Below are 14,825 nucleotides of genomic sequence, written 5' to 3'. Positions count from 1 at the left end.
GATAGAAGCACCCCCGATTCAACCGGATTCAAACCGGTTTAACTGATGCAGTTGGAGTATCATATGCTGCAGTTAGAAATAATGCTGCTGCTGTTATGATATCATTTGAAAATCCCTGTAGCTTGATAGATATAAACCTTATTTTCCTACCATGGAAACGGTTCATGTATCGTACGTCAGATGTATAGACTTATCCCAGTTGTATGACATTAATTTCTATTCAAATTTCTTCCTTCCATTGAAATAAGTGTATCGAAGTAGTTAGCGACAAATTCAACAGTTTATTTGTTGGATTGCGCTAGGTTATGAATTTAAAATGTTGTTCAATTATCAGCACGTTTGAACGTACTTTTCAAATGCATTCCCTCTACACCTTGGTCATGACCGGAGCTTTCAGCATGAGAAAACGCTTCAAGCAAAAGCTACCATTCGCTTACCAACACTACGCGGACTGGTTTATGCGACTCATGGTCCAGTCAACAGTTGCGGTAACATCAGTGTGTGTTCAGACCCGGAACCAACAAGCTGTCGGTGTTGTCGCGTAGTAGTTCAAAAATCTACGCGTACATGTTTTTTTTAAAGAAAAGAAACGCAACAAGAACCTACATCTCATTCGGAGTTGCTGCAGATTGAAGAACGCAGCCTCAGCCAGCAGAAATAGCTTATATTTCGCATGCATCGTCATCGACGTTCAAATCGTCCGCCCTTTGTTTGTGTGTGTTAGCCGCGAAGTGCTCGGGCTCGTTAATTGTTGGCTTCTGCAACCCGCACCCCGCCCCTGCCAGACGGAAGCGTAAATTTTTCGAACAATTGTTACATCGGGTGTTGCACTTGCGGCAAACTAGCACCAACATTCCAGGCACGGTGTTATGTTTCGCAGCTAGACTCGCTGTGCTGTGGAAGTGATTCACGGCGGTTTAATCCGTACATCTCGTCACCACTGTGGTAGTTGTGTTGTTGGCATCGGGTAAAACTTATTACGTTGCCACATTAAGATTGTTCTTGACGAGCGCCTCAATCTGCAAGTCGTAAAGCGGAAAAATCATCTACGAGCTACAGAGCAGCAGCGACGGTACAGACACTGAAGCACGCACACAGGCTGGGGGTAAGAAGCCAGGCAGGGTCACACAACATATTGGCCAGTGGACCGTGTGCCAAATCGCCCAGTCGTCCGCTTATCGTCGGAAAGTACGCACAACGTGGAGTACGCGGAGTAACACGGAATAGCATCGCCGCCCCGAAAAGCGCACCTTGCAGCTCCCCGCGACGGCATACGCAGCACCGAGTTGCGAGTTGAAGCCGTTGTTTTTGACGTGAACTAGTGTGCGTGCGGTGCTTTTCCTAGTGCTGCACCGGGGGGTGGCCAGTCGTGCGTGAACGGCAACAACCGTAGTCGTGTGGCAGCAAAAAATAAAAAAAAAGGAAAATCTTCGGCGGTGACCTCACTTGCAACCATCAGCAGTAGCTTTCCATCGATCAACCCAACGCCACGAGCATGTCGGGACCGGAAACGTCCACGAGCGGGGCGGAGGATCGGACGGAAGCCGGCGAGGCCGGCCTGCTGTACGGGATCCTGAACGAGATCATCAGCAGCCCGCTCAACCTTGCGCTGGTAGGCGTGATCTCCTTCCTGCTGTACAAAATCACACGCAGCCGCCAGCAGCCGACGGCGCTGCCGCCGCCACCACCGGAAATGCCCCGGCTACGGCGCGATTTCACCGTGGCCGAGCTGAAACAGTACGACGGCACGCAGCCGGACGGCCGCGTGCTGGTCGCCGTGAATGGCAACGTGTACGACGTCACGAAGGGCAAGAACTTCTACGGACCGGGTAGGTTTTTCTGCGCGGGGTGTGGCAATCAGGGGGTTACTTTTGGGCACCCCGGTCAAGGGTCGGCGTTTCACCGGGGCGCCGCATTAGCATGTGCCTACCATGCCATCCGCTTCACAACGACCGTCGCCGGAAGCGACATTCTCAATGTCACCCGATCGGCGATCTTGCATTCTGTTGATTCAGCTGGAAGTCTTCCATCGAATAACTTTAACCGACATCGAGAGCCCATCGAAACGAGACGAGCCCGGAACCCGCACCCCGTGCAATATCTTCCAGAATGCCTTGTCATTGTGACGTCTATCAATCTATTCAAACTGAAACGGTTCCCTCGTTTCTATGGCTGGAATCGGGGTGGCATTTGTCTCGAGAAATATGATGTTTCCCATTTAGAGCAAATTAGCAGTCGGTATCCCTACCTGCTACCTGCTAGCAGCTCACATTGAGTTGTTTAGTCTGTTCATTTCAACCGGTCAAGAAATAAACATTACTTTTCTCGTTCCAGACTAAAATTGACAAAACCGAAAGATCAAGCAGTTCGTTTCGGTTCAAAAGGGTGCATTGCCAAAAAGGCTTAGTAATGAAGAAGCGGTGCTAAAAGGCTAAACGTGATATCGGTCGATATTGAAATGCTCTCTGACTTAGTCCTGTACAGTAGTAGGCACATTTAGCCGATCGAATGGAATTTTCATATGCGCAAGTCCTGCGATGAAGCTGCGCGAACAAATAGCGCTGGCAGAGATGATGGATCGACGGTTCTGACTTGCTGGAATACGCCTTGATAAGCGAAATGCGAGGCACCATTACTAATTATTTACTAGATAGGTGTTTACGATGCGGTTACTCATTACTGGTGAGTCAGGTATTTGCAAATCTGCATCTAGTAAAGCGTCTCGTAGCGTAACCGCTATGTCAATCATCCAACCTTCGACCACTAAATCCAACGTTTTGATGTGATATGGATGGTTGGTTGGTTAAAACCTCGCGTTCCCCGATTGAGTTGCGCGTTGCACTTTTTTACACTTTTTTATACGCCCCGAGGTCGCTTTATAGTGGCTCTGTTGTTGAAATTATTTGCATTAACAAGCCTCTATTTGTCTCACCAACATTCCGGTTCGCCGTATTGCCTTGCCATCCTTATCTCTTGTGCACCCCTTTTCGGCGCTTGTAGCGAAATCTATGTACTCTCCTGTGTGCGCCTTATCGAGGAGTAAGATGGACACTTTATCAGGTTACCCAAACAGCACGGTACACTTTGAAAGGCCGTCGCTGATATCGCCGAGTGAGGCAACTTGGGTGGAAGGAAAATTTAATCTTGACTGTCGTTATTCAGCAAAAACTAGAGCGACTCGTATTACAATCGACAGAACGGGTATTTACCGTCACTGCATGAGTGAGTAGAGCTTTAGTGAGACTCTTGTATAATCACGGCGTCGTGGAACACTTAACTAGCTCCATTTGGTTTTAATCCAGTATGGATCAAATCTGGTCAGCAAGGCATTTCATAAGTCTCAGACCACAACGCAAGACTTTGTTCTCTGAACTTTAGCCTTTAAGGCTTACATTTTACCAAACTCAACGATTGGAAACAGTTTCTAAAACGTTTGGCATGTGCTGAAAAGTGTTATTCTACCACTCTGCAATGGTGCCGCAAATCTATAGCGTCAACTTAACCGCCGACTTTACTCCGATGGAATATTTCATTTTTCTGCACCGTCATCGTGCGACATGGGAAGTTGAAGTCCTCCCTCTGTAGAAGCCAGCGGTTCCCAAACAGATGCGCAAGTTATACGCGATGCACAATTATTGCAAGTATGGAATACGTCTTAGCACGTACAGTCTTGGTTTTTTTGGAGCTGGTTTATTGAGTGGAGTTATTTTGGAGAAGCTATTACTAAACCATCTTAGCTTGATTGACTATCAGCTGCAATGTCATCGTCTCTGCGAAATGTCTACTCGTACTAAAATCAACAAATTACAAATTCATTCGATAATTTACTATTGTAAAGAAGATGTTAATGAACTTTCTAAAAAGAATTGATAAAGTCTGTACTTCAAGCGTGTTCGTTAGTTTCAGACGCTTTTGGTCGTTTGCAAACAAATAATTTGAGCTTGTTTGGTTTTTTGTTTAAACAAAAACTTTAGCCTATATTTGAAATAAAACTGCTTTATTATATAATGCACTGTTCTTCGTCTCGATGGGGAAATTAATCGCCGAATGTATTGCTAATGCCTCCAATGTGGGTGTTAAGAAAAAAAAAGTTGTGAACCACTGGTATACATACGTTTCACATTCACGAATCGCCAAATAAAAGCGAACAGATTGCTTGCAGTTAACATGACATTTTTCTTCCTTTTTAGAAGCCAATGAGACGTCCTGACTTCTGGGAACATCTGAGTACGCTAAATGTCTCGAAAGATGCTTCACCACACCACCAACCGCACACGCGACGTAGAGGTTGCCCGTTTTTTTTGTTTTCCTCTTCATCGCCTTACCGGCTTGAACGAAACCTTGACCGGCGGACGAAACAAACTTGTCGTTTTGCTCAATTTCAATTCCATCCGTCGAAGCTGACCCGCTGGCCTGGCGCCTCAGGGGTCAACTGAACACCCCCGAGGAGGGGTTTTGTGACGCACATACCGTACAGTGGATGGAGCGCTAGGTTCGGTTGCCCTTGAATCGAAAGTAGGCCTCCGGTGCTTGATCCAGTGATTTTGGATTCAATACTGACTAAATTAGAACGATGATGATTTTTCGCTTCCATATGGCTTTGCTGTGTAGGAGTTTTGTGTTTTTCTACAGCGCTATTATTGTGGTTCGATTTGAGCACGGCTGTGCTTGTGGTTGAGTAAAATCTTAAACTAACTCGCAAAATGGTTCTCTCAGTTTTATTCGTTTTCCTAACTCATATGAACAGCTACGAGTTATGAGATGAAAACCCAGTCATATATCTTATTCAGAAACTATTATCTTTGGAATTTAATCGGTTTCTAAGGTTGTCATTTTCGAGAAGCGATTTGCAAAAAAAAGTACGTTAAATCTGAAAAATCGGGCTTTATATGTTTTAAATCTCTCTTGCTTGTTCAAATGCCAAAATAGGATATGGGTTCATATAGTCATCCAGAAATCGTAGAGTACCCTCAAATTGTCTGACTTTTGAAATGAAATGTTTTAAGAATAGACCAAACCTGTTGGAGTGCAGTGATGTTAAGCTAGAAACAGATTTCGTTATCATTTTCCCGTTTTCTATCCTCGTAATAATTTTTACATCCATTGTTGGCTAGCTGATGAGTTGTTAGTTACTTATTGATTGTCGAGAGACAAGAGGGTTCTGGTCAGCACTTTGTAGAAGATCGAATGAAAATATGCTGTATTATAACATTTTCCTCGATTTTTTTTAACGAATATAATCGACAGATTAACAGTTCTTCTATGTTACTGAACAATACATATGGCGTTAAACGTACAGCAACAACAATGTATCAATTAATCCAATAAATGAAAGTATGATAATATGGGTTCCGTGAGGTTAGAAATAAGTAACATGGACGTGTGCGAAAACATCACCAAGATGTTATTTAGTGGCAAAGTATAACCTTTTTTTAAATATCGGAATTCGAGAATGACCTGCGTGCTAGTAGTGTTTTGTTATCTGATTTCGCTAAAGATCACGCACACATGAATGAACATTTGCTGCCTTATCGATCGGTTCGTTCCGGGAGAGCCTGGGGGTCGAAAGCAGTATATCTTCTTTCCAGTGTCGCGGTTTATGGACGCTCGTTGACACTTAATGCCATTTTTGTTTCCTTCCTCTGTCCTCAGGTGGTCCGTACGCAGTGTTCGGTGGACGTGATGCATCGCGCGGCCTGGCAACCTTCAGCGTGACCGCCTCGCCGAACGACGAGTATGACGATCTCAGCGACCTGAAGTCGCACGAGATGGAATCGGTACGCGAGTGGGAGATGCAGTTCAAGGGTAAGCGAGTAGCACGCGAGTCCATCTTCGTTCTAACAAATGATAATTTTTGGTTCGGTGTTGCAGAGAAATACATTCTTGTCGGTCGCCTGCTGAAGCCGGGCGAGCAGCCAACGAACTACTCGGACGAGGACGAGGATAAGGATGGGTCGGGCGAGGGCGGTCCGTCGGCGGTGCGAAAACGTGCGGCGGCAGCCGCTGCCGCCAAGGATGCGGTCGCTGCGGCGGTCGAGTCGGCCGCCGAGGTTGCGGCTAGCAAGGGCGAAGCCGAAAGTGCCACGGCAGCCGCCGACGACGGCAAGGACAAGGCCGAGTGACGGTCCGCGTCGGACCAGCGCAAACTGCTGCAGCCAGACGCACTGATCGACGACATGCTTGCCATCCGCATGAAGGTCACCAGCGAGCAGCAGCAGCAGCAGCAGCAACAACAGCATTACCTTAACCATCTTTCCTACAGCTATCATCCCGGGTCGAATGGAAGGGAAAACATCGAAACGGTGAACGCCAGTAGCACACAGCAGCACCAACTAACGCCTCAAACATCAACCGCAGCACAGCAGAGCATTCAGCAGCAAGGACAAAACGAGCAACTTGGGGTCGATCGAGAGTTGGCAAGACAAGAGCCAGCGGCATCACGGCTCGATACCGAGCCCGAGCAGCAGGTGCGGCGCCGAGCGAAACGTCGCCATCAGCACCACCATCATTCTCATCAGCATCAGCGGGGCCAGCAGCATCATCGCGCTCAGCAGCGGCTACGCGAAGGTGCCAGCGAGGGCGAAACGTACGACGGAGGAACCGAAAGTGGCAGCCGCAGCGACACCAGCACCTGTTCCGAGCCGGACGATACCGCTCCGAGTGCTACGCCACTTTCCATCGGCGATCGACTGCGCTACGATCAGCACTCGATTTGCGATATGTTTGGCTTCTGAAACCGCTAACACTGCTTTTAACCTTACCGTTTTTTTTTTGGGCGGAAGAAGCCGAGGGTTTCGAACAACAACAAACCTGTTGCCTCACCCATAACCCCCCTGGGGCTATTCCGGTTGGGGGATTTACTTTTTTAGTTTGAGTTTTACATAACGGACCGACTTGCTGCCCGGACGATGAGCTGTTAGTTCTTAAAAAACTATTTTACCGCAAATTGACCTCACCACGTGCAATAGAGTTGGCAGCTTAACGACGGGAGGTGGACGGGAGGTGCAAGGGTAGTCGATTCGGTTACCGATTTTCGTTTTGCGTTCGTCGGCCCAACGCCAGGCAATCTCCGCCCAGTCCGTGGTAACTAGATGTCAGATCTTTTAACCAAGCGGAATGTGAGTGGTAGGAATCATTTTTATTCACTAACTCTTTTGTTTGTGCATTGCACTTTTGTTCATCCAGTAGTTGCCTTTGGTTTTCTATTTTCTGTTTTGTTTTTCTTGGCGTGGATATGGTGCTTTCTGTTTTTCTCTATTTTGTTTCTTAGGAGTGAGCATAAATTACTAACTAATATATATTGTACAGATGAATGTTTATTTAACCGAAGGTACACAGAACATAAATACACACATAGACACACTTAAGTGCGCACCTACATACACACACATACACACAAGTATAGAAAGGATTGTGTAACTGCTTGGGCATGATTGCGAACGAAATTAAATGTGCCTCACAATTCGCGGTTGCCACGAATGAAGCAAAATAAAAAGTCATACAGTGAGATCAGGCTACTTTTTCTACAAAACTAAGTTCCATATTCAGGGCGGTTTAAGGTCAAGATGATATTGTTGTGTCCATCGGGGGAGCTCCTGTAAGTTGTCCATTTTGCCTGGGATGTATGTGAAAACAGAGAGAACAGAGCGTTCGAACCGTTGACCGAACACACCCGGGAGTCGGGAGTAGTTTTTAAACACAAAATTATACCGGCAAAAGTGCATACCTAGTTATACCGTGTGCGTCGAATTTGACGAAACTATTTTTAGCCCTTTATAACTTCTATGTTAATAAAGATATTTCCAAGATTCTAATCGTATTTTAAGAGTACATTTTAGTGCTGTTTTCTAATGACGTTGTAGTTTTAATCTGTACAATTTTGCTTCACTTTGCGCTAGCTCGGTGCAGATCGGTTTGGTAGAAATTCGAAGGGAATTATGTTAAAAACAAGTGCGCATCTGTTAGCCTGCTTGCCAAAGCTTTTTTTTATTTAATTATCTGTTTTATCAAGCATTCCGTACCAGAGCGTTCAATTCCACTACGTGGGATGCTTTACTATTTAGATTCATGTACTTTACAATTTGGAGTTTGGATTTTGGACATCATATGGTAATAATAAAAAAAATGCTTTCATATGTATTTAGAATCAGCAGCACACACCTTGTTTCTCCTTGGCTCACATGTTTTTCCTCAGAAGATGTTTATCTAGGCATACCATCCTTGAAAATTCGCGTGAATTGATTAAAGTCAACATCAAAACTCTATGAAACAAAAAACATTAATTAAACAAAGATTTAAAAACAAAAAAGGTATAAAGGGCTGAACAAATATTTCATCAATAATGACTCAAAACAACGTTATGCAAACCATTTCCGGTTTTTGGTATTGGGTAAATGAAAAAATTTTCTAAAAATATCCAAAATGTACAAATTGAATGGCGCAACAAAGCTTTTGTCTTCTGTTTCATCGAACCGTTACGAAAAAAAGCCGAAATTTCGTCAAAGTAACGCACCTGTCCAATTAGTGTTTACAGCGTATGGCACGTAGAGTAAAAAGTGTTTAAAAGAAGCACTCGATCGGTTTCCATCCTTCAAGGTACCGTTGCCCTAGGCACTTCCGGTGTGCAGCAAGTGAGCTAATCTGTTTCACTCCCAAACTAGAACGCCACAATTAGCAGTAAGATAAAAGGCAAGTGTGGACACAATATTCTCCAGTGTGCTTGATTTTAATTTGCGCTGTCGAGTAAAACACTGCAACTTACACCAGATACATGCGTTGATAACAGAGGAGAAAACAACATGAATAGATATATATTGCACGCAAAGCACGAACGAACCGATCCAAGGGTTGCATGGAAATCCGATTCAGGTGTATCCATATTAATTTCATTCATTTATAAGAAAATAAAAACATTTCCTTTGGTGTGTGTGTTGAAAAACGGATGCTATTTGAGATATATACAATAAAAACCAATCGTTATTGAATTAATTACACTCTTACAGTCAGTGGCATGGCAAATCAGTCGAATTTTGCCATCGAAAAACGAGAGCAGACTAAAACGGATGAACAGTGTTGACCAGAAGGATACTCGTACGTTGGAAAAAAACATTTACTGATGCTATCTGTCTCAAGGAGCGTATATATTGTTTAAAGTCGTTGGTTTATGGTAAAGGGCGAATCACTTGTGGGAAAGGGTATCCAAAAAAAGAAAAGAAAAGTAATAAATAAAGAGTATAATAAAATCGATTTATTATAATTGTGGGTAAAGCAAATTAAATACAAACTTGGCCGCACTACGTTACTTGTTATGTGTTGTGAGCAATGACTTATTTTTATTTATTTTTTTTTTTTATAATAACAAAATGGTTGTTGCGTTCCGAAATATAACTTTTTGTCATATAATTTATACCCGCAGGTATGTTTTATGATATAAAAATGTATTTATTTGTTAACACTCATCATACTGATATTAAAACCCACGCCGTCAAGGTGGTGAGCCCCCGCGCTCATGGACCGATTTTCTAACCGGCTTTCGCGGACCTCCAAATAATGTATATGTATTTATTAAAACAGGATGCCCTTGGTGAGCTTATTGATAGTAATTGATAGTAACTCTATTTCTTTTGCTTTTATTTGTTTTCCATTCTATTGCTTTTATTGGCAGGCGTTCGTAAGTGCATCTCAAATCAACCTAAACAATATACTTCTTAACTGATCTGTAAGAAAATATTTTATATGAAACTAAATAAGTTAACTGATTGAAATAAGTTCAAACAGTATCAAAAGCGTGATGGTTATGTTTTTATCAAACATGTTTACAAGAATTATTGATCCTGTTTATTAAAAATAGTTTCAGTCGTACCTTATCATATTTCAGTCGTAACTTTCTTCGCAATGAATTGTTTTATATTTCTTTGCACCACGGCACCTTTAGCTATATGCCTAAATACTACTGTGTTATATTTTTTTACTAGATATCATGATATGATATGATTGTTCAGTCATTGCGCATTCCTAATGATTAATACTTTTATATTCCTTGACTCACGAAATAGAAGAGTTTTACTTATATGTTAGAGTAAATAAATTTAAATTAAATATGTTTACTTTTTTTATTCAAATGTTATGCAATAAATATTTATCCTATATGCCTAAATAAGTCTGTATCAAATTTGTTTACTAGAATGATTGTCCAGTCATTGCGCATTCCTTGTTATTAATACTTTTATATTCCTTGACTCACGAAATGGAAGAGTTTTACCAATATGTCTAAGTAAATAAATAAATTTGAATTAACTATGTTCACTTTTTTGATTCAAATGTTATGCAATAAATATTTATCCTATATGCCTAAATAAGTTTGTCTCAAATTTGTTTACTAGAATGATTGTTCAGTCATTGCGCATTTCTAGTCCTTAATTCTTTTATATTCCTTGACTCACGAAATGGAAGAGTTTTACTTATATGTTTAAGTAAATAAATTTGAATTAAATATGTTTACTTTTTTTATTCAAATGTTATGCAATAAATATGTATCCTATATGCCTAAATAAGTTTGTATCAAATTTGTTTACTAGAATGATTGTTCAGTCATTGCGCATTTCTAGTAATTAATACTTTTATATTCTTTGACTCACGAAATGGAAGAGTTTTACCAATATGTCTAAGTAAATAAATTTGGAGTAAATATGTTTACTTTTTTTATTCAAATGTTATGCAATAAATATCTATCCTATATGCCTAAATAAGTTTGCATCAAATTTGTTTACTAGATTGTTTGTTCAGTCATTGCGCATTCCTAGCAATTAATACTTTTATATTCCTTGACTCACGAAATAGAATAGTTTTACTTACATGTTAGAGTAAATAAATTTGAATTAAATATGTTTACTTTTTTGATTCAAATATTATGCAATAAATAATTATCCTATATGCCTAAATAAGTTTGCATCAAATTCGTTTACTAGAATGATTGTTCAGTCATTGCGCATTCCTAGTAATTATTACTTTTGTATTCCTTGACTCGCCAAATGGAAGAGTTTTACTTATATGTCTAAGGAAATAAATTTGAATTAAATATGTTTACTTTTTTTATTCAAATGGTATGCAATAAATATTTATATGCCCAAATAAGTTTGTATCAAATTTGTTAACTAGAACGATTGTTCAGTCGTTGAGCGTTCCTAATAATTAATACTTTTATATTCCTTGGCACACGAAATGGAAGAGTTTTACTTCGTTGTCCAAGTAAATAAGTTTGGATTTAATATGTTTTTATCAAATATGTTAACTTTTTTGATTCAAATGTTATTTAATGCATAATATGTTGACCAGGATTCAGGTTCATTCGTACATTATAAAACAATCCTCTTCATGAATACTTTTATACGCCTTTTCACGCGAAATGAAAGAGTTTTACCTCTATGTCTATGTTTAAAAAAAATACGACCATCATAGCCGGGTATGTCACATAGTTTGGATTGAAAACGATGATATTTGGTGTTCAAAGCATTAAAAAAATCCTCTTAATGAATTCTTTTATACGCCTGATCGCGAAGTTGGTGAGTTTTACCTATACATATACCTAAATAAGTTTTGATTAAGTTTGTTTACTAGAATGATTATTCAGTCGTTAAGCTTTCCTAGTAAATAATACTGTTATATTCCTTGGCACACTAAATGGAATGGAGTTTTATGCTTTATGCAAATAAATAAGTTTGGATTCAATATGTTTCTATCAAATCATCACTTTTTTGATTCTAATGTTATGCGCTAAATATGTTTACCTGAATTCAGGTTCATTCGTACATTATATAAAAAATCCTCTTCATGAATACTTTTATATGCCTTTGCACGCGAAATGGAAGTGTTTAACTCTTTAACGGGTATGTTACACAGTTTTAATTGAAAACGATGCCAATTGATGTTTAAAGCATTTTAATTTTCAATATCACAGAAAACATAGCAAGAATTAAAATTTCAATATCACTGAACTATACTGCATTCTCTTCCTTTACTCTTGACATGTACTTTATGTTGACATTGGTAAAAGGGTAAATCTATTTTCGCATAAAAACTTGTAAAATATTTTTTTTTGTGAAATTCTTTTGCACTGGCCCATTTTGCAGAAAGCATTCTCGTGTAGGAACATAACTTTTTCAGTAAGTTAACAAGGCCAAGGAACGAAATAATTGCTTTTTAAAGTTTCAAGACATACCTCATTCGAGCATTGTTGCAAATCGTTCAATGCATTCAAATATCACATGTTCTCGATGGGCTCCAAGTCTAGCAAATGCAACAGGGTTCGCAGGATGTTGTATATAGCTTGTAGAAGATGTAATCTGGCAATCATAACCGGCAGCAACTTGGGGCTGTTGTCGGTCAGAATGCGTGTACTGCAGTAGTACTTGCTGAGGCACGAGACGAGGCCGAACGTAAACTCCAGCAGATAATGTGGGTCGATCCGGGCCAGCTCTCCGTCGCCCAACGTGCGTCGCAGGGCATACGGAAACCCGATCACGTACACGAACAGCAGATTCCACTCTTCTCGATCGGTAAGCAGGCCGAAGTCAACCTCGTCCACGGGTGGCATGCGTGGGTAACCTTCCTGTTCCATCAGTAGTCGGTACTTTTTGAAAATCGACACCAGACGAGCGAAATTGTACAGAATGAAGGTGGCCTTCTTGGATGGGTTCTGTTTGTGCGAGGCACCATGCTTCGGTACGCGCATATCGATCATACTGGAATGCTTCTGCTGAAGCACATCGACGATCGCAGCCGAGCGACCCAAACTGGCCACCATTCGCTCGAGTTCGTTGGAATCATGTATGCGCACCCCGTAGCGCTGTTGTGCAATCGGTTGCAGTGCGTCGGAACGTCGCCTAATGTAGTTATCCGCATCGACCAAGTCGGAAGAGACCAGCACCGGACCGGACAGAATTTCCACACGATGCTGTCGCTCGAGGGTATCGCCTAGCTGCTCGTCGATTACTCTGTTTTTTCTCTGAACAAACACGATCCTCTTAACCGGTGCCTGCATATCCACCTCTTCAAGAGTGTCCTTCTCCAATACGACATACCCAGCGAGAGTAAAACAGTTCTTCATAACCTTCCATAACGCCTTGGCACGGAAATGAGTCATCGAGTTTGAGGCGTCTTCTTCGATGGCCGGTGATTCTAGATACAGTCGCTCGGCTCCGTTGTTATGGTTTTCCACGGGTATTTTCCATTCCATCGCAGCAAGTGCATTACGAAAAGCAGTTTTTCGCTCGAACCAAACGTATGCTTCGCTACCAGTGATGGAGACGCGATCTACTGGAAGTGGCCAGCCCGCACTGGTTCGTTGTAGGAGCTCCACGTCGAAGTGGACATCGGCAACAGTTTTACCCTTGATCAACAGATCGCTGATTTCGCAACGCCTTTTGTCGAGAAATTTTATTGCAGCTGTGCTTCCTTCGTGCTGGAGAAACTCGTTCAGGAGGCGTTTGATCTCGAATACTATTACCATTTTGAATGCAACGGGATTGGGCGAGCTATTTTTTTTTTCTATCAGCACCCCAACGAGTCGACGAACAGCGATGCACTGGGGAATTTCCACTGAGCAAAGCGAGCCGCTTTCGACAGCATACGACAGGGGCAGCAAAAGATCAGATCCATACCGAACACATAACCCGACGTAAACTCGTATTGATTTCTTTAACTGGAGCACTATTTCTGAAAATACTAAATCAAATACAGAGTGTGGTAAAATCCTTCCGCCGAGAGGTCTGTTTTCCAACTGCAACTGCAACTGCAACTGCAGCTGCCATTTGACAAGCACGATCGAGCATCTGCTGTCAACGGGATTGTGCCGACAAAAGATCGGCACGAATTTGTCGTTGTAAATCGGTAGCAAAATAAAGGCAACTATTTTTAGCGAGATCACCACGATCACTGGATTGTTACACTAGATTATTTTGTTTTGTTTTCAGAGAATTCAAAACTGTCCAATTGATTTATTTTCCAACGTTAACAGACGGAATATATTCATGGGAGCTTGCCACTTGAAACCATTCGTATAAACGCACGCCAATTTGTGAGGTTATCATGATTGCTGGGACGGAAACGACGATACCTGTCAGTTTTTTCGACGTTGTCCCATACAAAAGGTAAACAACATTTTGGAAAAAAAGCGATAAAATGGCTGATATCGAAGATAGCGACACGAACTGCTGCTCCTCCAGCTCCTCGCTCGTGCGCTCATGCACGTAGTTCAGCACCTTTGGCGAGCGCTATCTTGTTCTTCAGCTCGCGGCACATGCGCTGCAGCCCCTGCGCCTCGTCGTGACCACACCCCGGTGTACAAAAACTTGCGTGCAATCACTGAACGCCATACATTAGAATTACTGAACGCCATATACTTGTATCACTGAACGCCAAGCAATAGGAGTCTTTTTGATATATGGCGTTCAGTAATTCGAAAAATGAGGGGAAGGCACTCTCTCCCCTTCTGTTATGGGTTACCCCTCCTCGTTCCTCCCTTCTCACATTTTTCCCCATACCCTCCGGGTCTCCCAATGCCCACGAGGGAAATGTCATTCGAAAATGTAAACAAAGACTATTTAGAAATTTACCATTTGTACATGTTACTCTTTTATTCATGTACTTTTATTCATGTTTTTACACTTCACTAGCACACCTCCCAGATCTACTCCTGGTGAAACCTGCAAAAGAAGAAACACTAAATCACTTGCTTGCACAATTATGCACAACATAATCAAGGAATACTTATCTTATCTTCTTTCCTTCGATGAATTGGAGATGGACGGACGCCAGCATCAACGAGC

General features: G+C 41.8%; 2 protein-coding genes across 2 annotated transcripts; one reads left to right on the top strand and one right to left on the bottom strand.

Moving 5' to 3' along the window:
• Window positions 1-524: 524 nt before the first annotated feature.
• On the top strand, window positions 525-6,122 carry LOC131268960 (membrane-associated progesterone receptor component 1-like). The gene is made up of 3 exons (XM_058271268.1): window positions 525-1,829; window positions 5,653-5,805; window positions 5,872-6,122. The coding sequence occupies exons 1-3, from the start codon at window positions 1,496-1,498 to the stop codon at window positions 6,120-6,122; spliced, it is 738 nt and encodes a 245-aa protein (XP_058127251.1). The 5' UTR covers window positions 525-1,495.
• Window positions 6,123-12,058: 5,936 nt separating this feature from the next.
• On the bottom strand, window positions 12,059-13,776 carry LOC131268952 (DALR anticodon-binding domain-containing protein 3-like). The gene has a single exon (XM_058271259.1). The coding sequence runs from the start codon at window positions 13,505-13,507 to the stop codon at window positions 12,260-12,262; it is 1,248 nt and encodes a 415-aa protein (XP_058127242.1). The 5' UTR covers window positions 13,508-13,776; the 3' UTR covers window positions 12,059-12,259.
• Between the last annotated feature and the right edge of the window lie 1,049 nt (window positions 13,777-14,825).

This window comes from Anopheles coustani, chromosome X (genome assembly GCF_943734705.1).
Source record: "Anopheles coustani chromosome X, idAnoCousDA_361_x.2, whole genome shotgun sequence".
In the NCBI taxonomy this organism is placed as follows: Eukaryota; Metazoa; Arthropoda; class Insecta; order Diptera; family Culicidae; genus Anopheles; species Anopheles coustani.
Note: the sequence above shows the minus strand (reverse complement) of the source record. Positions and strands in the feature narration are given on the sequence as shown.